The 26348-nt window shown below is 44.0% G+C and overlaps 1 protein-coding gene and 1 long non-coding RNA gene across 2 annotated transcripts; one reads left to right on the plus strand and one right to left on the minus strand.

The window, feature by feature from the left end:
- Positions 1–482: 482 nt before the first annotated feature.
- On the plus strand, positions 483–4511 carry DIRAS3 (DIRAS family GTPase 3). The gene is made up of 2 exons (XM_077333384.1): positions 483–849; positions 3146–4511. The coding sequence occupies exon 2, from the start codon at positions 3212–3214 to the stop codon at positions 3806–3808; it is 597 nt and encodes a 198-aa protein (XP_077189499.1). The 5' UTR covers positions 483–849; positions 3146–3211; the 3' UTR covers positions 3809–4511.
- A 1154-nt stretch (positions 4512–5665) lies between these two features.
- Positions 5666–26285, minus strand: LOC143835553 (uncharacterized). The gene is made up of 4 exons (XR_013230212.1): positions 26096–26285; positions 17090–17209; positions 13126–13334; positions 5666–7109 (listed from the first exon to the last, which is right to left on the minus strand). It is a non-coding gene; the product is annotated as an uncharacterized LOC143835553 (long non-coding RNA).
- Positions 26286–26348: the final 63 nt, after the last annotated feature.

The raw sequence follows: 26348 nt of genomic DNA on the forward strand, positions 1-26348 counted from the left end.
GTCATTGCTACAGGGGAGACTCCACACTTGGCCCATTGGTCTGAATGGGTGTTAATGCCTGCTTCTGTTAGCTGTATGCACTAGGAGGAAGGGACCTACGGATGAAAGTCATTAACCTGCAATCATGCATCCAGATGGGATCAGTTTGATGAAAATATGCAGTATACTGAGACTACACAGAAGTCTTTATTTATTGATTTGCGTTTGCTATAGAATGCATTCCCATGTTCCCCTTTGCTGGCTTTTCATTGTAGTTGTACTTTCTTTTTTTCTTTTTTTTTTAGCAATATGGAATTATTTTAAAACTGTATATAGAAGCTGCTTTTAAAATTCCCAGTAGTTGCAAATTAAGGACAAGTTTTTGAACTGCCCAAGGGTACGAGTTTCCCCCCTGACCGCGGCTTTGCCCGTTGATATCTGCATGCGAAGGCTGGCATTCAACAGGTGCAGCCTGCCCCACGCCCGGGGAGAGCAGGATACTCCCATGCGGAGACGTCGCCTGAATGGTTTCACGGGCTGAGAGAAATGGGCGAGCGTGTTTAAAATCTCAACCGGGGAATGCTTTGTTGTGGGCCTCAATCCGTTGTCAGCCGCACAGCCGGGATGCTCCGCTCCTCGGAGACGCGGCACGAGTCGTGAATGGGCGGCCTCCCCCTCGGCGGCAGGCAGGCAGGCAGGCAGGCAGCGTGGAGCGGAGCGGGCCAGAGCGAAGGCGGGGCCGGGCCGGGCCGAGCTGCGGAGAGTTGCGTGGCTGCCCAGTCCCCGGGCGCGATGGTGCCTTCCTTCCCCGCAGGGGCTCCTGGTCACGCCCGGCGAGCAGCTCAGCGGCTGGAAGAGCCGGCGGTCGAGGTGAGCTCGGGGGGGGGGGGGGGGGGGGGCTCCGGGCCCAAGACGCGGCGCCGCCGGGGTCCCCGTAGCCGGTTTGGCGGGCTGGGCGCGGACGGGGGAGGGGGCTGGGTCTCCCTCCTGCCGGCCTGGGGGGCTGAACAAGGGGGCAGGAACGGAGCACGGGGGGAAAGCGGCTTCGATGTGCATGCAAAGTATCTCGGAGGAGCCCGGGGAGGATCTTAGCCCCCGACCCCCTCACTAGCTGCGCCGATGTTTTTCAGAGGCATTTTTGCATCCTTGTTTTCAGTGTAGTTGCTTGTTCCATGAGACATACTCTTCCGCAAGAAGGTTATGATGGGCTGTTCCCTTTGCAAATGGCTTTGCAACTTTCTTGTTTTCAACAGGAGAAAAGGATGAGAGCCTATGTGGCCCAATACATTCCCCCCAAATTTAGCCTCCTTTCACATGTCCAGATCCAGTATTTTTCTCCCAGTGGATTTGGCCAAAGCTGAGCAGAAAGAAATACTTGAGGCAGTGCTTCTGTGATCAGAGGCAGGATAAAAATATGGGGTCCAATTCTTGTTCTTGTCTTTCTTTGGGGTGGGAGTAAAGCTCTTGGGCTGTAATGCAAGTGCATGAAGAGGTGGAGTTTGCCCTTCAGCATCCATATGTTTGGAGAAGCTTCATTGCCTGAACTGCTCTTGCTGGTTGGTCTGTACCTGTACTTCAGTCCCAATACAGCAAGTGTTATTACTTTCCAAAGTATTTTCTCATGTGTCCTAGCAATAGTATCACATGAACAGTATTTATGGAAAGTATAGATCCTTTCCCAAACTTTTCAGCTGCTCTCCATGACATCTGGACAAACCGCTTTGCCATTGGTGTGGGGGAGATACTCAGTTTAGGACTTTTGGCTGTATTTCTAACTCTGTTTATGCTAATTTATCCTCACTTCAACCCCCCCCCCCTCAACCCAATGCAGTGATCATTAACCTAGTAGCCAGTGATGTTTCTTAGTGGCCTGCTTGCTTCTTCCTCCAACCAAGGAGCCAAGTTTCATCCCCATCACTGAAGTAATAGGTACTTTGGAAGAGTTCAGGGTGCATCATTTGGGTAGCTTCAAGGAACTCCCATTTTTAAACAGCTCCATCAATTACAGGATGCTTGGCTTGGAATCCCAGTTGCTTAAACATCCTGACATCAGGGACCTGGAATAGTTTTCCAGCTCTAGAAGCAGCTGGATGCTATTTTTGTGTGTAGGGAAATACCTGATATTGTCTCCCTAGCAAGCATTCTTAGAGTAGAATGAAAGCTGGAGCTCACCTGTGTCTCTTTAAAAGCATATTTGAAGAAAGACTATTCAATCCAGGTACACTGCCTACTGTGGTGCTCTGGGATATGTGCAGCCCACAGGCAGCTACTGCAAGAGGATCCTTGCATGGGGAGACTGTTGTCACTCCTGACTCAGATGGCTCCAGAATGCCTCATAATGGTTTTACGAAGGAATCCTATTTTGAGTTGTTTTAAATGCCTGACAGCTTTATATGCCCAGAGTACTCCAGTAGCTGTTGAATGGGAGAGCAGAAGCCCTTAGAGACACTGCTGACCATGTTTCTTTTACGGGCAGTAGAAGAACAAGGAAGAAATCGCAATTTGAAAAGTCATGGTTTCCCAAGTCAGGGATGGCAGCTGTACAACACGAATACGCGTGCCATTCTTGTCTTTCCTAAAGGAGTCCGGATGTGCTTTCCTGTAAGGCAGTTCCATTTACTGCACTGGCTCCTTTGCCTGCTAGCTGACAGCTGTGATTATGCCAGCAAGTGACACATGAGGCTTGGATGTATTTGTTTGCATTCATCATTCTGTGTGATTCAGCCTGTTGCTTCTTGAGATCTACTGTGGACAGGCTCATAAGTTGGAGAAGGGGCTTGAAGCTTATCAACCCTGGAACTCAGCAGCCAGCCTACCGCTTTGCCTCACATGCCAAAGGCAGAAAATGAAAATGGTTTATTTGTGGGGAGGATGATCATTAGCAGAATCTTTGTACAGGCAACCAGCAAGCATTTGCACCAGCTGCAGGATGCTGTTGCTTGGGGACAGAAACACATTAATGAGGTGGGCTGGCTGATCTCCTGGGCAATTATGATCTTATTGCTCCTAATGGAAGAGCTTTGCAGCTGCTGGAGACTACATTTCCCTTTGAGCACAACTGTTTCCTATGAAGGGTGAAACCATAGGTCTGGCTTTGGGAGGGAGAGATTTACCTATTGTAGCCTCTTATGTATCGAAGTCACTGGATACTCTCTTTCTTTGACAGGACTGTTTCCCTCACGGGCATGTAAGCACAAAGGACTTTGTCTTGGTTCCCAACTGAATCAGCAGGATGCCAGAGCAAAGCAACGACTATAGAGTGGTTGTGTTTGGTGCAGCAGGTGTCGGGAAAAGCTCTTTGGTTCTTCGTTTTGTAAGGGGAACTTTCAGAGAAACGTACATCCCAACGGTTGAAGACACATACCGCCAGGTGATCAGCTGTGACAAGAATATCTGCACCCTTCAGATCACAGACACCACTGGAAGCCACCAGTTCCCTGCCATGCAAAGACTCTCCATCTCCAAAGGCCATGCCTTCATGCTGGTGTATTCCGTCACCAGCAGGCAGACCCTGGAGGAACTGGAGCAGATCCATGAGCAGATCTGTCAGATCAAAGGTGATCTCCAGAAGGTTCCCATCATGTTGGTCGGGAACAAGAGTGATGATGCCCAGAGAGAGGTGGATGCCAGTGAAGGTGAAGCCCTTGCCAGCAGATGGAAATGTTCCTTCATGGAGACATCCGCAAAAATGAACTACCATGTGCAGGAGCTTTTCCAAGAGCTCTTGAACTTGGAAAAGAGAAGAAGTGTAAGTCTTCAGGTAGACGGCAAGAAATCCAAACAGCAGCGCAAGAAAGATAAGCTGAAAGGCAAGTGCTCACTAATGTGAACTGCTGGGGCCTGAACCTTCTGGGAGCAAAAACAGAACCACAGACTTACAGAACGTTCTCATATGCACTTGAGAATGGATGGGTATTGGGGACGTTCGGAGAAGAATGGCCCTTGGAGGGTTTGGGGTATAAGGGGTTCAAATATTTACTTGGTGAAAATTTTGCATGTTTCTTTTCACCCAAACAGACTTCTTAGTGTGCAAATACCATCACAGTTGTCAAGCATCCTCCATACAGCAACCATTCTTGGCTACTGTAAAGCAGGATAAGCCGTTATAAAGAGCAACAGACATCATCTTGCATCAGCATACAGTTATATTCCTAAATTATCTCCAAGGTCATAGAGCCTATTATGCAAATGCATAAAGAGACAAGTGACTCAAGCTTGCATCACCAAAGCTATAGTCTGTAAGCCTGGCATAGTATTTTTGCTTGCATATATATATGTGTGTGTGTGTAATAAAAAAAAAAAACAGCTTTCAGATATACACAGTGAGGGTAAATTGGATCACTGACTAGTACGTGGAGGGCTCTGATCACATTCCATAGTTTTTTTTGTTTTGTTAATGTATGTGCAGCCAAGGAAGAAGAGACTGCATTCCTTACCAAAGACATGCTACTTATTTCATGTTCAATGTTAAAATTCCACGAGTGGTGTACCAGCAATTATTTTATGTTAATTATTAAAGTGAATGTACTTAGTATGTATGTACTTACTGATTCCTCCTTTTTTAAAAACAGAAAAAAATCCCAAGCCCCCCCTCCCACCCCCAATATTTTGTGAACCTTTAAGCTGGCTGGTATTTCAGCCTCTCAGGTCATTCTGTAAAATAAAATAACCACTACACAACACTTTCTTGTGGTGGCAACTCCAAGTTCAGATTGGAATTTGTTCCCCCCCACCAAGCACAGTCTAAAAGTTGTAACTTTATTGAAGAGGAAGAGTTGGTTTTTATACCTTGCTTTTCACTACTTAAAGGAGTCTCAAAACATCTTACAATCGACTTCTATTCCTCTCCCCACAACAGACAGCCTGTGAGGTACGTGGGGCTGACAGGACTGCTCGGTTAAAACAGCACTATCAGGACTGAGCTTCTTTTGAGATGAAATTCCAGAGCTCAGGAGTTCTGTGTATAAAGCTTTGCACCTTACTTCCACTGGTTTCACATGATAGGAGCATGGCATCTTCCTGAGAATCTTAATGAGTCAAGAGGGCTCTACCATGTTTGATGGGAGGCACCACTGAGCAGCTGTCTCATGAAGTATATCTGACAAATGGCTTGTGGGACAGCAGAGGCTGCTAGTTGTCACCAGCCTGATTGGCTCATTCTGATTGAGCCAGTCAAGTATCAATAGTCAATGAGATTAAAAAGTAAAAGGAGCATGTTTGTTCAATTCAGACATTATAAACTATGATTTTGCACAAATCATAGCTTATTTAGTGCAATTCATCCCAGCATTCCTCCATGGAGCTCAGGATGGCATACATGGATCTCCTTTTATCCATTTTATCATTGTAACACTCTGGTAAGGCAAGAACGGCTGAGAGAATGATTGGCTCAACATCACCCAAAACATTTCCTGGAAAGTGGGGGTTTGAACCTGGGTGTCCATGGTCCTAGTCGAGCACTCTAACCCATAAACCACACCAGGTCTGAGTACCCAAGCCCCCAACCTGAGCTTCTGAGGTGTAGCAGAGAAAATCATGGCAGCATTGTTGTTGCTGCTACTTGCATTTTCTGCATCGCCATCTTCACAAATTCATCATTCCTCTTTTCATGGTGTTTCAGCCCCTCTAGTAAATTCAGACATCCTGCCAAGCCATAATTAGAATAAAAAAGGCGTTGCAAATCCAATTGTCTTAAGTATTTATTTTAAATTCTACTTTGCCAGTAGAATTTGCAAACTATAGTAATTCAAACATTGTACCAAACAATAGTTCAGCTGTCTTAATAATCATTTGGTGTGATAAGGAAACGTTCTAAAACTTTCCCCCCTCCCCAGGTCCTGTGTGAAAGCCAGGAATGACTAATTACTGGGGGAAGTGCAGTTCAGCTAGCAGTTCACCCTTTAAATTTTCTTATTTTAAAAAAAAGATCTGTCAAATGATCAGCAAGTATACCTTTTAAATAATACTATTTATAAAGAACCTTAAATCTAGGAATTGGATAAAAAAATCCTAGTCTCTCAATTCTCAGTGAAAACTAGGGGCCTTTACGCACGGGGATCTTTGTTGCAAATTGTTTGCGGAATGAAAAATCGCCATTTAAAATAGTGGAATTCGTCGTTTTGCATACCTGCCTTTGTAGTGGAATCAGTTGCGTTTTTTAGCGTTTCCCACAGGCTTCCGGTCTCGGCAGAAATCGCTAGAAAGGAAGCGCTATTGCCAAGCTCGTCCCGCCCCTGGCCGTCAAGCAGCCAATGGGCAGCCGTTAGCATGCTCCCAAACAGCCCCTTTCCCTTTAAGAAAGGTTTTTTTTTAAAAAAAACAGACCCATAGCAACGAATCTAGGTAGATTCGTTGCAACGGAGAGACCCATCCAGCTGCCTAATGTGAGCTGTCGTTTGATCGTATGATCGTTGCCACGCTGGCTCGAGTGATAAAAAAAAAATCCCCCCCCCCTCTCACGGGCCCGATTTTCGGCTGAATTAATGTGTAAAAAATAAAGGGACTTTATTTCAGCAAACGGGCTTGTATGTGGTTTGTGCTTAGTGACTAAAGGTAAAGGACTGAAGCCAGGGAAGCCTCTAAACAGAAAGAGGCTCGCTGGTGCGTTTATCCCCGCTCGCTCGGAGAAAAAAAAATGGTGATCGCTTCGCCGGAAGTTTGGAGGACAGGCTCAGTAGGAGGGACTTTGAAGAAACCGCAACAATGGTAACGCACAGGTCTTTATCGCTAGTGTTACAGATTGTTTGCAAGAGTGTAGCGCTTTCCGGAGGGTGAATCCACTTTTTGGGATTCCCCTGAAAGCGCTACAACGAAGCGCTTTTTGCTGATCGGTTTCAGGAGTGTTGCAGATTGTCTACGACGTCGTGCGTTAAGGCAAATCAATAGCGTTTCCAATTAGCAACCATTGTGCGATTTTGAAGCCGTGCAAAAAGCCCCTAGGAATAACCCAAGCCTTGAGAAAATTACCTTCTGTTGCTAGAAGGTAACGAGTGACAAGTATATGCCCATACATTTATGGTCTAGGTGTCAACATAAAGGACAAATGCAGTGAAGCAAGCCCAATACATTTTTTACATCTCATTGCCAAATGGGGCGGTGCAGTCCAGTCATTGCTGGCAAATGATGTTTATCTGTAAGAGAAAAAGACAAAGGATCAATTCAACATCATTGGTTGCTTCTGTTCTACAGTGTGACATGTCATGAGATAAGAACTTTGGGCAGCTTATTTTTTAAAAAACATGCCAGCAGAAGATGGCAGTCAAGAATTAGGAATGTTATCATCCCAACTATTTAAAATCTGAATGCAGCCCAAGTTGTAAGCATGCACAATGTGAGACTGTATATGATGTCTCTGTGGTCATCAAGTTGCACCTGATGTATGGCAACCCCAGCAAATGGGGCTGTCAAGGCAGGTGAGAAGCAGGTGAGATTGGCTGGACTCCCATCCGAGTACTGATCCGGCTTAGCTTCTGATGAGATCAGGCTGTACAAAGTATTTATTGTTTACATGCCATGGTAGTTAAGTCAGGCAACCTAAGTTACATTTTCTATGCTTTTTGACACACATGAATTTGTAAGCAACTTGTATAAGTATCCTCTAGGGATGCTTGTCACAAGTATATCTACAAGCACCTTTTCTTCTTTTGAAAGAACATTCCTAAGCTTTCAGACCATACAAAGTATATTCAGCTCCTAGATAATCAAACCAGAGATCAACATGGGAGATCTATGATCAGGATTTCCTTGCGTGGTGTAGTGAATATAACAACAGACTAGGATCTGAGAGACCAATGTTCAAATTCCCACTTCTGCCAAGGAATCCTGCCTAATGACTTTGGGCCCGTCACACACTCTCAGTTTAACCTACCTTGCAAGGTTGGTGTGAGGGTAAAGTGGGGGAGAGGAGAAGGATGTAAACCACTTTGGGTCCCATTAGGGAGAAAGGTAGGGCATAAATGGAGTAAATAAAATCCGATAGCTACATGGAGATGATAATTTGACTAGAGAAATAGCACCAATGAAAGGGATGTTTAAGTCTTTCCTCCCATCATTCTGGATTCTAAATCTTCATGAGTTTTTCTTGAGGAGTAGGGAGATGGACATCTAGCTTTTAATGCAAAACCTTTTCATGCAAAGACATTCTTTGAATAGCAGCCTCAGCCTTCTTATATACCTTCAGTTGTCAGCTCTCAGGTTTGAGGGATTATTCTCTAAGCCTTAGAGCGGTAGATTGAAATCTCAGGGTCTTCAGATAGCCCATACATTTAATGGTTTCTCCTAAAACTTCAAAGCATGCCTCCTGTGAGAACTACTGCCATAAAAATCAGAGGTGGGAAACAATGGTAATAAAATGAAAGCATTTCTCTTGTTTTGTGGGTCATCTGGCTTCACTCATTTCTTTTTTTTGGAAACATTTCTCAGGCCCTTATGGAGATGCTTGGTATATTGCCAGTGTTTATATACAGACCCTATACTTCCTGAGAACTTCTTATGGCGCAGAGTGGTAAGGTAGCAGACATGCAGTTTGAAGCTCTGCCCATGAGGCTGGGAGTTCAATCCCAGCAGCCGGCTCAAGGTTGACTCAGCCTTCTGAGGTCGGTAAAATGAGTATGCAGCTTGCTGGGGGGTAAACGGTAATGACTGGGAAAGGCACTGGCAAACCGCCCCATATTGAGTTTGCCATGAAAACGCTTGAGGGTGTCACCCCAAGGGTCAGACATGACCCCGTGCTTGCACAGGGGATACCTTTACCTTTACCTTATACTTCCTGAGAAAAAGAACATTAAACATTTTTTCCTGGATATATGACTGAAACAAGCAGTTTCTAGGAGACTTTCTGAAGTTACTGAGGAAAATGTAAAAAAACATCCAGTTCAATATCATGGTGCCTGTTCAGATCTGCATGGGTACTTGATCATGGAAGATGAAGCAAGCTCTAGAAGCATGAGGCACTCCTTTTCCTGTCCATTTGGATATGGTGGTGAGGAGCACTTTTCCCTAAGTTCTCTTTCTGCTGTCATACAGTCTGTGTTTTACTTAGCCCTGCTTATTATTCAGTAACATCCCTGATGACCACAATGGGGTAGTTACTGACCTGGAGCAGACATCCTGGAATGTGGAGTCAAATGGGCCTTAGGAAGTCTGAGCAACAATAAAGCTGGTGGTGGTGACAGCATTCCAGTTGAACTATTCAAAATCTTAAAGGACGATGCAGTAAAAGTGCTACACTCAATATGCCAGCAAATTTGGAAAAATCAACAATCGCCACAGGATTGGAAAAGGTCAGTTTACATTCCAATCCCAAAGAAGGGCAATGCCAAAGAATGTTCAAACTACCGCACCATTGCATTTCTCATGCTAGCAAAATTATGCTCAAAATCCTACAAGCTAGGCTCCAGCAATATGTGGGCCGAGAACTTCCAGAAGTACAGGCAGGATTTCGAAGACTCAGAGGAACTAGAGATCAAATTGCCAACATACGCTGGATCATGGAGAAAGCTAGGGAGTTCCAGAAGAACATCTACTTCTGCTTCATTGACTATGCTAAAGCCTTTGATTGTGTGGAGCACAACAAATTGTGGCAAGTTCTTAAAGAGATGGGAATACCAGAGCATCTTATTTGTCTCTTGAGAAATTTATATGCAGGTCAAGAAGCAACAGTGAGAACTGAACATGGAATCACTGATTGGTTCAAAATTGAGAAAGGAGTTCGGCAAGGCTGTATACTGTCGCCTTGCCTATTTAACTTGTATGTGGAACACATCATGAGAAAGGCGGGATTAGAGGAGTCCACAAATTGGGATCAAGATTGCAGGGAGAAATATCAACAACCTCAGATATGCAGATGATACCACTCTAATGGCAGAAAGTGAAGAGGAACTAAAAAGCCTGTTGATGCGGGTGAAGGAAGAGAGTGCAAAAGTTGGCTTGAAACTCAACATCAAGAAAACAAAGATCATGGCATCCGGCCCTCTCAATTCCTGGCAAATAGATGGGGAAGAAATTGAGGTAGTGACAGATTTTATTTTCCTGGGCTCCAAGATCACTGCAGATGGGGACTGCAGCAAAGAAATTAAAAGACGCTTGCTCCTGGGGAGGAAAGCTATGGCAAATCTAGACAGCATCCTAAAAAGCGGAGACATCACCCTGCCAACAAAAGTGCGTTTAGTCAAGGCTATGGTATTCCCAGTTGCAATGTATGGCTGCGAAAGTTGGACCATAAGGAAGGCCGAGCGTCAAAGAATTGAGGCTTTTGAACTCTGGTGCTGGAGAAGACTCTTGCGAGTCCCTTGGACTGCAAGGCAAACAAACCGGTCAGTCCTAGAGGAGATCAGCCCTGCCTGCTCCTTAGAAGGCCAGATCCTGAAGATGAAACTCAAATACTTTGGCCACCTCATGAGAAGGAAGGACTCCCTGGAGAAGAGCCTAATGCTGGGAGCGATTGAGGGCAAAAGAAGAAGGGGACGACAGAGAATGAGGTGGCTGGATGGAGTCACTGAAGCAGTAGGTGCAAACTTAAATGGACTTCGGGGAATGGTAGAGGACAGGAAGGCCTGGAGGATCATTGTCCATGGGGTCGCGATGGGTCAGACACGACTTCGCACCTAACAATTGAATTTATAGTCTGCCTTCCTCCAGGGACTTAAGGTGGATTACAATAGCAATCTAACCCCCATAAAAATCCCAATCCTTAAAACAAAGTTAAAAGTCTCACAATTATCATAACTATCTGATGGCTATAAGAAGCCTCCTACTTCCCCACAGTCATCCACCTGGGGTTTGCAGTTGGTATAGTGCAGCCTGGGGGAGGGGGGCATTGATCTGAAGAACCTGGCCTCAACCAAAGATCAGGCAGAAGAGCTTGGTTCCACAGGCCCTGTGAAACTTTGACAGCTCCATCAGGGCCCTCAGCTCTCCTGGGAGCTTCGTCCACCAGGATGGGGTCAAGACCAGGTGTATCTCTCTGAGGCCAGAGACCACCAACAGATTAGTACCCGCACAGTGAAGGGTCCTATGGGGGGCTTAAGCCTGTTTGCCTCTGCTGTGTCAGTGGCAACTACTTTGCTTCCTAGTTTACTTGCAAAAATCATGCATACTGGCCCAGTAGCTTTTGCTACTATGGATGGACTGTTAAAAGTCACCATAGGTCCATGGCTCAAACCTGCATTGGTTCCACTATCCTCAAGAAGAATGGAAAACATTTATAGAATAAAACAAGAGGGTTATCCTTTCCTGTTTAATCGTCCTACAATTAACTCCCTTATTGCAGACTCCATTGAAGGGAGAAATAAGGGCACTCATCATTATGCACCCCCCACCCCAAAAGAGGGCCATAAATAAAATGGCATAGGCAGGAAGATCTATGCTGCTTCTGCTTTACTCCTTGAGGTTTCGGATTACCATGTCATTATAGCCCATTACCAAGTTTTCCTTTAGGAAAAGACTGTCTCATACTTAGGTATCATGCTTGACAAAAAACAATTTCATTAAGTTTTTGTAGGTTAAAGCCCACAAACCTTTTAGGCAGAAGATTTCCTCCACCAAGCACATTAAAAATTGTAAAGCACATGCAAACAAGGACAATCTTCCCTTTGATGGCATAGAGCACTGTAGCTCTAAAACACACAAAGCTCTGGAAGGAATGTAGATTTTTTTTACAGCCAAAATGCTAGGTATTGCAGAGGTCAATTTTACCATTCTTTCAGAAGGCAAGATTATCAGTTCCCACAACACCTGTCCATTTATAGACCTCTTAATGTTTCATACGCAAAACCTTTATCTCAAAACAGAAGGCGATTAAATTTCTAGAGAGGCAGAACCAGAGCCCCTCCCAAGCTTACTGAGGCTCCCAAACAGGCCTTTTGACAACTACCTGCAGTCTTCTCCCATTACTTGAGTCAAGAGTGGTCCATGTCACTTTGAGAAAGTGACTACCAACCACTTAGTCCTCAACATCATTTCACAGGGCTATGCCGTAGAATTCTAGAGCAATCTAAGTTCTAGCATGTCATGGCATACTCATTCCCAATGCTTAGTTGCTAGTGGAAGCAGATATCCTCCTTAAAAAGAAGGCAATAAAGCAACCGGACCTTAGGTTTTATTCCAGGTATTTTTTGGCAAACAAAACTGGAGGCAAAGGCCAATTCTCAGACTCTTCTTCTTTCAGAATAATTCCATTGTTAGATGTACTCCCCACACTGGTCTGATCCATGTCTCTAGACCTCCTCAGTGCCACATCATCCTAAGGCAAAAGTTCAGACAGTTCTTCCACTTCCAGTGTGGGGCAGCCTTCAGGCTGGACACCACCTTCCCCCTTGGATTGGTGGTTGGCTCCCCTTATTACAACAACTGGTTAAGACTTATCTAGTCCTGAGGCATACTTTTAAAATCGACCCTAGGGATAGTCTTAATAGATTTTTGCAAATATTCAGTTTTATTTCCTTCATAAGCCCTAGTCTGGCTCAAATGGATAGTATTTATGGTACCAGATGGCCCAGGGAACAGAAAGACCAGACCTAAAATTTCAAAATGCAACAAAAGAGGTGTGGTGGCTTCATCTGTTAATGAGCTGTATCAAGTGTTAGGAATTGCTGCATTTTTATTATCACAGCCTTTATATCTTACTTCATTCTGTTTATTCATTAAAATATTTGCACCTTACTTCCTTATCTGCCAGTGGAGTCGAAGGTAACTCATAACATATTCACACATCAATGTAAAATAAAGACCAGTTATCAAAACAAATACATACAAACTACAAAGTGTGAACTTCATTATTAAAAGAAAAACCAGCAATCAGAATCAGACTGTTAGCAGAAGTCCTCTTATATAAAACTGTCCTGTATGCAAGGCAGATGATCAAATGGAACTGAAAAAATGCACAATGTAACAAAGCTCCCAGACCATTCATTGAATCCACTGAAGATAATACTAAACCCATCCATAGTTGAAATTTCCTCCTAGGGTCTCTCCCCCCCCCCCATCAACTTTCACTTCTGTCATACTGAATTCAGTTTCTTCTTGTTTCTCCTCAGCAATTTGATCATGGGAGGTAAAAAGACCTCTACTTTGAGAGGCTTATGGTAAAAAAATAAAGACTGATACATATCATAGGCCTATTTAGTTTAAATTTTACTTTATTTATACCTTAATTTTCTCCTAGTGGAAATCCAAAGGAGCTACCATGGTGTAGTGGTTAAAAGTCGCGGCTTCTTATCTGGAGAGCTGGGTTTGATTCCCCTTTCCTTCTCATGCAGCCAGCTGGGTGACCTTGGGCTAGTCACAACCCTGATAGAAGTGTTCTGACCGAGCAGTCCTGTCAGAGCTTGCTCAGCCTCACCTACTTCACAGGTTGCCTGTTGTGGAGAGAGGAAGGGAAGGCAATTTAAGTCTCGAAAGAGCTGAGAGCCCTGCAGGAGCTTGTGTAGTTCCGCAAGGTCTGAAAACAGAACAGGGTCTTCCACCAGGTCTAATAATATTCATTTGCCTTGAGGCTCCTTCGGTCAGTGAAAAGCAGGGTATAAAAACCAATTCTTCTTCGAAGTAGCTTACAACATTCTTCCCTCCTTAATTTTATCCTCACAACTATAAGAGATAGATTATGCTAAGAGTGTGTACCTTGCCCAGCAAACTTCCATTGCACAGTGGGAATTCAAACACGCGAGTCTCAGGTCCTAGTTGAACTGCTACATTATGCCGGCCAGGGCTTTTATTGTTGTTGGAGTGAACGACTCAACAAGTCTGAACATGGAGGGGTGCTACATCACTCTAAGGGTGTATAGGTGTTATCTCCTTGAATGAGATTCTTCTCTTTGTCTTAATCTGGGAGCTGTCCTCTGACCTTTTTTGCTTTGTCCTTTTCACAGGGCCTTCCATGGCGACACATATCTCAGAAGCTTTCTCCTGTGGATACAGTGCCCTCATACTCCCACACACATGATGCCAGGAAAGCTGGCCACTTATGATAGGGAAAGTACTCTTTAGAAGAGTCTTTATTCTCTTTCTTTGACTGTAACATTAATGTGAACTGGATTCTCTTCAATAAATGTAAGTTTACCTTTTTGCAATATACTGCTTGGGAGATTTATTTGCTGCACTCAGTATCATTATTTTATGACTTGGCAAACTCTGCTATATTAACCAATATCCCAATAGTACTCACTGGCACTGAGCACCACCACCAAGGTGGGGGATTGGTGGAAATTATTATTATTATTATTATTATTATTACTATTATTATATTTATTTCCTGCCTCTCCCTGTAGGCTCGAGGCAAGTCACAGTAATCTCAATCCTTTTAAAATCCCCATTAAATGACATTAAAAATACCAACATGACGGCAAAAGAAAAGAAATCCCATTCATCTCCCTCCCCCACTATCAATATGAAGAAGATGGAGGGGAGTGATATAAACATCCCACTCCCAGGGGGGGCAATGTCCCTGATTCGCTGACCCCAGCCTCAACTGTAGACCTGGTGGAAGAGCTCCGTTTTACCGGCCCTGCGGAAAGCTGACAAACCCCGCAGGGCCCGCAGCTTACCCGGGAGCTCATTCCACCAGGTAAGGGCGAGAACTGAAAAGGCCCTGGCCCTGGTTGAGGCTAGGAGCGCTTCCTTGGTGCCAGGAACGACCAATAGGTGCTCACCCGCAGAGCATAAGGCAATCAGTGCAATCTTATATATTCGTACTGGCACTTTTTAAAACAAAGTTGTTAATTGTTTTCTATTATCTTTTCTTTCTCAATATGTTTTACATTAAACACACCAGACACAATATAGCCAAAGCTAAGTGCTTCTAAGTCCTGTTTGTGTCCATGGGAGTGAATGAAATGTACTGAAATACATAGGGCAGAAAGGAGTTTAACTTTGGCTGGATTGTGCTCAGTTTGTTTTGGATTAATGAGATTTTACCTTTAATGCACTTTTTTAATTATAAGGGCTACTATGCTTTCTGGTCCCATCACCTTCATACAGACTCTGGAGGATTACTACTGGTGTCTCATATCATTTAATGAATATTATATCCAGCAACAGACTATTATAAAGTAGGACATTCAATGTTTATCTATCTACCTCTGTTTATCGAGCTGCTTTGGTTAACATACAGATCATGTTACAAATCAGAGAGTCATTATTTAATGGATTGCAAGGGCTAGGCTATAGCCAGCATGATATGTTTTCCTGACTTATGACCACATGTGGGAGTCATCATTTAAAAAAAATGCTTTCAGGTTGTGTTATATGAAAAAGTATAAATCATAAAAATGCTTTGGCTAATACAGTGTTGTATACAGCATCATCAACATGAGAGCCTGAAATAAAGAAAATGTATTTCAGCTCTTTCATCCCTGAGGCTGTGTTCAAAAGGAGTAATTCATCTCTACTATGTCTAAAATATAAGGAAAAATTTTCATTGGACACACTAATGACAATGTCAAAAATAATTCACAGGCTGAACAGGCAGTGGCATGCTCAATATAAATTGAATGAATGAATCAAATGTTCTTAGATGGAATGAGATTTAGATTCCATATAAAATGTTATGATATACTGTTATGTTATACTGTCACCCAGTTTATCAATTAATAATATTAATAATGTTATTATATGTATGGTTTCATGTATAGTTTGCTATATGTAAACTGCTCTGAGCCTTCGGGGAGGGTGGTATATAAATATGAATAAAAAAATAAAAAAAATAAAAAGGAGCCTCCATCTTTGGTATAGAAACAGCAATACATTTTCCTTTATTTTTAAAACTCTCTTTGACTTGATCTTGAGTAAATCCAAAAGTAATAATTGAAATATTTGTAGCTCCCTTAAAATTTACTAGAGGCACCCCCCGAATGCATTTTGCTTCATTTTAATTGCTCCACCATTGTCCTGGCACTAACTTGTCTATCTTTCCATGTGTTTAAAAGGCAGTAAGTATGCCTGTTCAGACCTGAAATTATGTATACCTTTACATGCATTTATACACAAAAATATTTGATGTGCAAAACAGGAGAGAGACTCGTTTGTGCTGGCCCCACATGATTATAAAACTGTCAAGGATGTACTGTCCAGAAGAACTCTCATCCTCTAAAAGAAATAAGCAAAAACAAATTAATGTAGATATGCAAAAAAATCAGTTAACGCAAACAAAGAGAGGAGAGAGCAAATAAAAATCTCTGACAAGGGGAATGAGTGAGATAATTAAGGATGAAGGTCCTTGATGACACCAGTCTAAAGTACTCCCAGGAAGGTAATATGTGTTTAATTGTCACAAGCACAGAAAAATGGGATGTGGAATACTAATCAAGCATAATCAGTCACAGGAACTGTAATGAGATGCAAGCTACCCCAGCCCCTTGAGCTATGTTTAGCTGCTGGTTGCCCAATTAGGTATAACATTTTTCCTACTTTTGTAGCTGATACCTAATCATCTTCACGTGGGTACTGAATAGTGAACTTGCAGGCTGGACTTTGGGTTCCAAAGAGTGGCAAGAAAGAAACGACACTGGCACATGGGTGGCAAAACTTCATGCATTCATAACTCCTAATGTTTTTCCAGTTGTGGGGATGCAGTGCACTATCGATTTTAAGTAGTTGGGATGCTACATGGTAAAAGCACATCTCTCTTTTTTCTGTATGGGGGCACATTTCACATGGTGTTGTATTTAGAGGTTCAGTGGCACTTGCAAGCTATGTCTGCATGTGAGGAACCCAGCTCTATCCCGGGGGGGCAGGGAACTAGATGACCATGTTGCCTTCTGCTATGTTGCTCACTGACACAGCATCAAAGAGAGGCAACTGGAATCAACAAAACTAGTAATGGACTATCAGAGTCAGAGGATGAGTCAGAGTCAGGGACAAGGGAACAGAAAATGTCAACAGCATTTCTATTTTCAGCACTGAACCTCTGGGAAAGATTAGCACCTGTAATCTTTTTCATACAATTGTGCGACATTTTCCTTGAAACAGGCCAGGCCATGGAAAAATCAAGTGCGTTTCTGTGTCAACTATAAGGTACCACTGCAAATGCATTGATGCTTCATGTCCTTATGTCACTTTTAACAAATATTATATGGTAACAGCATAACTTCACATGGATTTAAAAAAAAGTATATACCTTCAAACATCCTTTGTTTTGTTCTTATAGCTATGAAGTGCCATCCGAAATTCAAAGGGAAGACCAAATGTGCCATTGTGCTCTTGTGCATCAGAGCCCTGTTTGGTCGAAATGGTGTTCCTGCAAGATACAAAAGAGGAGATATTATATACTTAGATTTTCAAAACTTTTTTTTTACAATTTTCATTTGTACACAGACTAATACATTATATTATATAATATTTATTATATGATCATTTTCATGAAAACAAAGACAAAGTAAAGCAGTAATAATAATTATACTGAAGATATAAGTCATCTATGCAATCAACAATCATGGTCTTTTCCCAACAACTGATCTAAAACACATTACACCACAGCGTTTGCCCTGTTATGGCCTTTAATAGCTATGCAGACTGGAAAGGCTGAGCAGAATAGAATAGTCTCTCTCTCTCTCTCTCTCTCTCTGTGTGTGTGTGTATATACACACACACACACGGGGCAAAGCCCGTTGCATTCAGGAATACAACGGGTGCTAGGGGTGTGGAGTGGAAGAACTCTGCGGATGGCCCCCCACCCCCCCCAGGACCTGGAAAGGCTGCAGGCAGCTGTTATGAATGCACCAGCAGGGGCAGCTCTCACGTGGCAAGGATCTGCAGCCTCCAAGACTCAGAGGGAAGCAGAAAGAGGAGGGGGTGGTCCGGGGTGGGGGATGGAAGGCTGCTGGAAAGACAGGCAAGCTGGTTGGAGGAGGAGGCACTCAGGGGCAGGACAGTGGGTGTTAAACGCTGAGTGGCACTTAAGCCGTAAGACACGCTCTTCCTACAATTCAGAAATATATAGTGGAACAGATATATAGGTGTACACTCTCCTCACATTTATTATTCCAAAACACAATGAAAAATGTCCAATACCACAAAAATTTGTCCTCATACAAATTCTCATTACCCAAGATATTTTCATAATGTTACTTTAGTGATCTTCCGAATTCTGTAAAGCCATTCAGATGTTGCAGGGACTTCCACTCACTTCCAGTGGCTGGCAATACACATTCCAGCAGCAATTATGAGATTTGTCACCAACTCCAAAACTGTACTAACTAGAGGCAAAGCCCATTGTATGTGGGAATACAATGGGCGCTAGCCTTTTCCTGGAAGGGAATGCTTTACTAAGAGAATTGCTTACCCTGGGATGCTTGAGTAAGCGAATTGATCGGCTAGGCAGACGAAACCTCCAGCGACTCATCAGCTAAGGCAGTGGTCCCCAACCTTTATTAGGCTGGGGACCGGCAGGGCATCGGGCCACGCCCACGCTTCTGGCCGCGCTTGCGGGCCGCGCCCGGAAGCCGCGCCCGCGGATCGGGCCGCGCCCGGAAGCCGCGCCCGCGGATCGGGCCGCGCCCGGAAGCCGCGCCCGCGGGTCGGGCCGCGCCCGGAAGCCGCGCCCGCGGGTCGGGCCGCGCCCAGAAGCCACGCCCGCGGGTCGGGCCGCGCCCGGAACTCACCCCCGCGGGTCGGGCCGCGCGGACGCGGCGAGAGGCGCTTCGCGGCGTCAGGCTGCCGGACAGGGAGCCCCCGGCAGCCGCGCTCCGTGCGACTGCCGGGGGCTCCCTCAGGCGGTGGCCTGACACGGCGAGAGGCGCTTTGCGCCTCTCGCCGCGTCAGGCTGGGAGCAACTGCGAGCCGCGCTGCGCGCGGCTCGCAGTTCCTGGGGCTTGGAATCGGAGGGACCAATTGGCAGGCGCTTCGCGCCTGCCAATTGGTCCCTCCGATTGTCTGTCATGAGGAAGGGTCCAATCTGGACCCTTCCTCATCCCGGACTCATCCCGCCCCAGGACCCCTTACTGTTTTATTTAGTCCGTGGCGCCCGCGGCGCCACGGGCGGTTTACAGATTATCTCTTCTCCTAGCCATCGTTCCCATTTCCTAAGGTGTGTTCCAAATGCTTGATTCAAAATTAGTGTACAAATCACACACTTTTCCAGACAAAGAGCTATTAGTAACTTTTCAGAAGTTGCTTTCTGCCAGATTTCCTGTACTTTTGAGTCAATGCTGAAATAATATGCCTAATCTGAAGAACTGAAATAATTGCAGTGTTTCTCTTTTCATTTTAGCTATAATTCATAATAGAGAACACCCTCATTTCATAATACAACTTTCAACTAGGGGTGTGCATTTGGCTAATCTGAGCCAAAACAAGACTGCTGGAAAGTCACATCTGAAGAGCATTTAAAGGACTCTCAGTCCTGTTAAATGCTTTTGGCATAAACTCTCCATTTGGAGAAGGCATTAAAAGCAACTGCAAGCCCTTTAAATGTCTTTGGAGTTCACACACCTCTGCAGCTTGCATTCCCTTTAAAGTTTAACTGCCTTTCCTCTGTCCATTGGAAACAATGGGAGATGGGGGCATCTCCTGGTCCAATCATTTTCAAACTTGGTGGGTTTTTTTGGGAGAGGCACCAGCAGGTATGTGGCAAATTTAGTGGCTCTACTTCCCAGAGACCCCTGGACTGATTCTTCAGCGTAGCCTTTGGGGACCACTGTCTATAATTGTCTCCATGGGTTACAATGGAGATTAATAAAATCAGCATTCCTCAATATTTACCAAATCCCATACCAGTATTGGGATTTGGGAATATCGGTAAATATTGATTTTTTTTGAGTTCAATATAACTGAACCTGAAAAATACTTTTTTTTCACATTCAACTGTAGACAGCTTTCTTCTGTAGCTGAATACTTCCTTAAGAGCTCACATCTCACACCTCCTCATTATAAAAAACAGATGTCAGTGTTGATAGACCAGGACTCAATAATGGTCTCAATTTCTTCCAAATGTCTATATTGGCATTAATACTCTCAAACGCCTATTTCTTTTGTTGGCAACAAACTAAACAATAGTTGACAAGTTCCTGTTTATCCCTTTTTCAACAGCACTCAAATTCTTATCTGGTGTAAACAATCTTAATAGTGACCTTAATCTAACAGGTTGCTAATAAAAATATAAGGCATAACCAATCCACCACAAGAATGTTATAGACACAAGATTCTAGCAGAAACTCTAGGGCAGTTGTTCTCAACTTTCCTAATGCCGCAACCCTTTAATACAGTTTCCTCATGTTGTGGTGACCCCCATCCATAAAATTATGCAGTTGTTCTTTCACAGAAATTAAACTGAAACTGACCAATGGCGTGAAGATCCATTGTTCATGATTGTATATAAATTGTTTTTTCCCCCAGGGTTTCTCAGTTCAGTTCTGCCTCTTCTCCCATCATGCCAATCTCTCTCTTTTCTGTTGCTCCATACAGATGAACACTATCTTGATGTACCCAGCAAGGCTGTTGTGTAGATGGCGCCCCCCAAGCGCCCCCCCTGCCACAACCGCCATAACAGGGTCATTTGATCCCCAAAGGGGTCACGACCCCCAGGTTGAGAACCACTGCTCTAGGGGGTTGTTTTGCCAAAAAACGTAAAGATTCACTTTTGTCAACATTTTAATATTATAGGATTGATTGATATGGGAATCTTTAAACAGCCCCGTGGCGCGGAGCACCACCGACTGAATAAAGCAGTAAGGGCTGTGTGGGAGGAGTTAGGGCGAGCCCTGTCCGGGATAAAAACTCGGAGGGGCCAATCAGGAGCCGCGAAGCTGCTTCACCCGCCCAGGGAAGCTGCTTCACCCGCCCAGGGAATGTGGCGGAGCGGCCGGGAGAAGGCTCCAGAGAGCCTCGGGTGGGGGGTGGGCCGGGCAGCCTTCTCCCGGCCGGCGGCGTGGCCTCGCTGCATTGGAGACGCGGCAAGGCCGCGCCACCGGCCGGGAGAAGGCTCCAGAGAGCCTCGGGTGGGGGGTGGGCCAGGCAGCCTTCTCCCGGCCGGCGGCACGGCCTCACCGCGTCCGAGACACGGCGAGGCCACTCCGCCGGCCGGGAGAAGGCTCCTGAGAGCCTCGGGTGGGGGGTGGCCCGAACAGCCTTCTCCCGGCCGGCGGCGCGGCCTCGCTGCGTCGGAGACGCGGCGAGGCCACTCCGCCGGCCGGGAGAAGGCTCCTCAGAGCCTCAGGTGGGGGGTGGGCTGGGCAGGCTTCTCCCGGCCGGCAGCGCGGCCTTGCCAGGGTGGCAATCACCGCCAGAAGCTGCCGCCGCCCGAGCCCCGGGAGCCGCCCGCCAGCCTCGCTCCCTTAGCCAGGGCGGGAATCGCCGCAAGTAGCCACCGCCCAAGGCCCGGGAGCCGCCTGGCAGCTGTGGGGAGAAGGCTAACCAGCGCTCCGCCCAGCAGGACGTCAAGCTGCGGCAGCGCACCGAGATCTACGCCCTCAAATGAGTCGTCCCTGAGCTGGAGCAGCAGCACTTCAATGCTAGGCAGCCGGTGAGTGAGCTGGGGCCACCAGCATTTCGCGCCGCTGCCAGGGGCTCCCTGCGCGGAAAGGCTAGCGCCCATTGTATTTAGACATACAATGGGCTTTGCCTCTAGTATATTCATAAATGGAACAATAATCTTGCTAACACAGACATTTTGACAGTAGCAACCTTCCCCAATCAAGGTATTGGTAGTCTCCATTTGTTTGACTGATTGTGAGAGAAGTTTCCTATAATTCATATCCATTTAACTTTAATCTTCCTGAATCAAAATCCCCAGATATGTAAAAGGATGACCATGTCAGGAGATGCGTATTAAATGAGCACGTTTGCTGTACTGACATACATTTATGCTAATACCCATCCTATTTGATTTCTTTAAATTAACTCTGTATCCTGAGATCCCCACCAAAGAATGCAAAATCCTTAACATAGCCTCTCACCAATAGAAAACTTTTACAAGAGCATTGTAATTATGGCTCTGTTTATTTGTATACATTTCTTGTTTTTACTGCATTGTCCTTCAATTTCTGTAATCTAGTTTTTGTATTTCTTGAGTAGTGCACTATTTGTAATGCACTGTTGTCTGATTGTGTACTCGACTTATTACAATGTAATGGGTCAGGTTTCTTTGGGGGGGGGGCTGCACCAGGAAAGGCTGTTACATTCATGTCCTTCTTGTGGGCTTTCTGTGGTACCAGACTGGCTGCTATACGAAAAAAAATACAGAACACTTGGTCTATTCCAAGATGGTACTTTTGTTCTACCCTAAATGCTGTGATATGGAAGGAACCCAGCACCTATATCTTTTTCAGATCTCTGGATCATAAACTGGCATCTGGCATTTGAGATAATTTGCCATTTGATACACACGGGTTAATTATTTAAATAAGCCTAAGCAGTCAGTACAGATTCAACCAATCAAGAAATAGCTGCCGAGGAGTCAGGACCATTTATGAAGAGGGCACAAGGTAAGGTTGTAATTGTTCATGGAAGAGAAAAGGATTTATTTTGTGGATAAATTAAACTGGCTTTGTTTTATATCTGTTTATATTAACATTTCACTATTAGGGAAAACAGACATCAAATTGTATCTCCCAGTCTTCATCCTTTTCAACTTGAAACTGTCAATCCACTGGTGAATTTTCATTGTTGGTTCTGGCTAGATGTGGAAACTTCTGAGTTAGATCTGGCTGAAAACGAAGGTTTGTTTTTTAAATAATCAAAACTGGCTCTTCTCTGCTCTTGACCAGACAAATTAGCTGTGTTTGTTTCTTCCTCCTAGATTCCAAAAGGCATCATAGGCTCTCTGCTGTTTTCCTACTTGTCAGCTTTCCTTCACTGTTGCCTCTCTGTCTGGTTCTTCTTGCCTGGCCTGTTCAGTTTGGGCCTTCAGCCAAATAGTTATATCTGTCACTAATTGGCTTTAGTCATTTTCTAACTCTAAAGGACATAGTCATAAATGTGTTGGTAGGGAATCTTGATGTCTTTCTGCAAGGAACTATAAAGAAATCACACTGAAATACAACTTTCCCTCTCTGTTATTTTTGGGATAGTGATTATGTTAAAGGAAATTATACAAATAACATGGAGCAGGACATGCAACATTACTGTCCTGAACAACGTTCTGCTCCCTCCAATGCAGTCCCAAATGTTCCTCCCCCATGCTAGCCCTGGAGTTAGGGGCTTCAGGAACAGAATGATGGTAGAGTAGGAGATCTGCTGCAGGAGAGGCGAATTAATCATCTCCTTCTTGTGTTTAGGGAAATAATCAGTGGGATTCAACCCAGTATTTTTGTGCTATTATACTATTTAATTACAAAATCAAGACACTAATTTCTGCTACTTTACTGTCAATTTTCTAGTCATCATCACTGGTCTCACTGAACAGATTAGATTTTTAACATTTTTAATTAAAATAACTTTGTTTAGTTCTTATCCCATCCTTAAACAGTCAAAACCAAATTAATGCCAATCTTTTAAAATATGGTAAATGTTTCCTAAATTAATGAGATGCCAACAAGAGGGAATGATAAAAGCTTGTATATCTCCCCCTTTTAGCTGCAATGGATTGATGCTACGCATTTGTAGGAAACATAATTTATATAGTTTTATCTCAAGCAAAAAATTGTTGGCTGAATCAGAAACAGACCACCAGACAAAAACTGCTATCCCAAAGAGTCATCCATAGCATTAGTCTAAATCAAATACAAAGCTGAGGCAAGTCCTTTCAGGTGAAAATTTTATAGTATGGCAGTGTCTCCTTAAATGTTTTTTGGGTTCCCCACAAATATGACAGAATGAAAAATGGCTTAAACGTCAATATGAACAGCAACTAAAACATCAGCAGTCTTTATGCTATTACATGTGATTGTAGGGCAGATTACCAACTCCTTTACTCTTATATACAGAAATATCTCTAAATTATCAGAATGTGTCCCCTGGCAGAACTCAACACATTGTTACATTAAATAGGGTTCTGTAAAATATAATAATTTTAGTACAGACTGGAGAAGGGAAAGATTTGATCCGCCCACAGACCAATGATCCACTTTGAAAAGTCACTTGTCCCTCTGTTATTAGCAAACCAGGGCAAATTGAATAGTACTGGAAAAATTCTGCAGTGGCTGAAATGAAGCTTTATCAAAGACCCTTAGGATGTATTTATTAGTTTATTTACAGCCCCTCCCACAGCAATTTCTATATTGAAAATGGCTTCTGTCTTGCATACCAAGATCACAAGGTCCTTGTGGCTGCATACTCTTAACACTTATTTCCCTAAGAAGCTCCATGACCTCTAGAAAGCTGGTGCTCATGGAAAAGAATCCCATGCAGTACCCAGGTTGCAGTAAAGAGAAATTACCATTTCTTTCATGTATGAAGAGCTTACTTTGCCATGCTTCCTACACCAGTGAAAGGGAGGCTGAGGCCAATTTTGGCTACTTCTTTCTCTTAACTGCAGCCCCCTGTATAACATGACCATTATTTGTTGACACTGTCCCCCCACCCCCCAGCTACAGTCTCCCACTACTTGGAGGCAGGGCACAGCCACATCCGTGAGCACCATTGTACTTCCTTGAAATGCAAGTTACTGCCTTGTCCAAAAAATTAACTAGCACCTCAAAAACAAGCATGAAGACCTGCATGAACTACTTCTGGTGAAGAAAATTGTGCTAAATTATTCCACCACTACATTTTTTGTGTATGATCGGATGAGTATCATGTATCAGTGCCCTGATAAAAGCTGTTTCAAAATGATTAGACTAATGCTCCGAAGAACAACTTTCCAAAAAGAGATGGTGCCATCTACTGACTAAATGTAATTATTTTAGTATGCATAATCTAGGCATTATGTACATTCTCTTAACTGTAGAATTATGTGCATTCACTTAACTGTAGTAGGCAAAATATGTCAAAGAGCATTAACAGCCTTCAGTATCTGTAATTAAATGCTTTTTCCAAAACATTAAACTATGTTCAATCCTCTTTGTCCTGACAGATCTCTTTATATGCCTTCTTGAGTTATAAGTATGATCATTTAGAAGTGCAAACTGTCTCTGTGGATGTGTGCAAATGGAAATAAAACAGCATAATTTGAAGAATCTTTTCATTACCATGTTCTTTTGATGATTTCCCTTCATGTTTGGTCTTGCATTTATAAAAATAAGAGTAAAAAGGTAAAGGTATCCCCTGTGCAAGCACTGGGTCATGTCTGACCGTTGGGGTGATGCCCTCTAGTGTTTTCATGGCAAACTCAATATGCGGTGGTTTGCCAGTGCCTTCCCCAGTCATTACCGTTTACCCCCCAGCAAGCTGGGTACTCATTTTACCGACCTCGGAAGGATGGAAGGCTGAGTCATCCTTGAGCCAGCTGCTGGGATCGAACTCCCAGCCTCATGGGCAGAGCTTTCAGACTGCATGTCTGCTGCCTTACCACTCTGCGCCACAAGAGGCTCTTAAAAAATAAGAGTACAAATCTCATAATGTATGACTTAGTTGTATATGAGAACTAAAATGATTCTTAAATATTACTCTACTATCACCATATCTGGAGCAGGAAATGAAAAGATGGTTATCTGCTTAATAAGCAGATGCATCATTTTCACATTCAGGAATACAATATAACCACCAACTACAAATTATACTTCAGATTTAAGTCCTTAAAATACATAATTAAGACTTAAACTTGTTTCAAGAGGAGCTTATTTTATTTTTCAATTTAAATACAGCCGCTCTCCCAATCAGTCCATGGCGGTTTACAACAACAAAACATTAAAATACAGTAAAACCCCATAAATTCCTCCCTTACGATAAAATAGGCAGCAGGAGATCACAAATAACCTAATTGCTCCCATCCCCTTTCCTCCTCGTTTAGCCAGAGGCCAAGTCTTCTTCCATTGGAAGCTTACTTTCAGGACTGCAACAATTTTGAAAATGGCTTTACAGCAGTCATTCTGCTTTGCCTGCTCAGGATTACTCCATAAAAACAAAAACAAAAACGTTGTTTTCCTCACAAATGTGTATACTGGTATGGAGCGGAAGTTAACAAGAATGGACTCAATGGTTCTGTAATAATGGACTCAAGCTGTGGTGTACCTATAGCCTTAATAGATGCAAGTCTATTAAACAAACGGGATTGTTTCCATAATAAAATTACATAAAGCCCTCTGCCTACCTTTTCTTATCAGCTTATGCATATTGAAAGCAGCCCTCTGTAAGTAAGTGACGCTGAAATCAGTGGGAATGCACTACAACCTACGTCCAGCCGCACTCGGCTGTGTAGGCCACGGGCGGAGATGTGCTCCCGGGGCAGGACCACATGAGCTGCTCTTCCTCATGGCCCCCGAGTGTGGCGCAAGTTCAGCCCGCCCCTCCCTTGACGATGGCTCCGCGTTGCATCCAGCGGGGGAAGAGGGCGAGACGCCGTT

Source organism: Paroedura picta, chromosome 4, assembly GCF_049243985.1.
Source record: "Paroedura picta isolate Pp20150507F chromosome 4, Ppicta_v3.0, whole genome shotgun sequence".
Taxonomy (NCBI): domain Eukaryota; kingdom Metazoa; phylum Chordata; class Lepidosauria; order Squamata; family Gekkonidae; genus Paroedura; species Paroedura picta.

Bases quoted from the DNA above. Each gene is read 5' to 3' on its own strand.
- DIRAS3 (XM_077333384.1), top strand. From the start codon at position 3,212: ATGCCAGAGCAAAGCAACGACTATAGAGTGGTTGTGTTTGGTGCAGCA.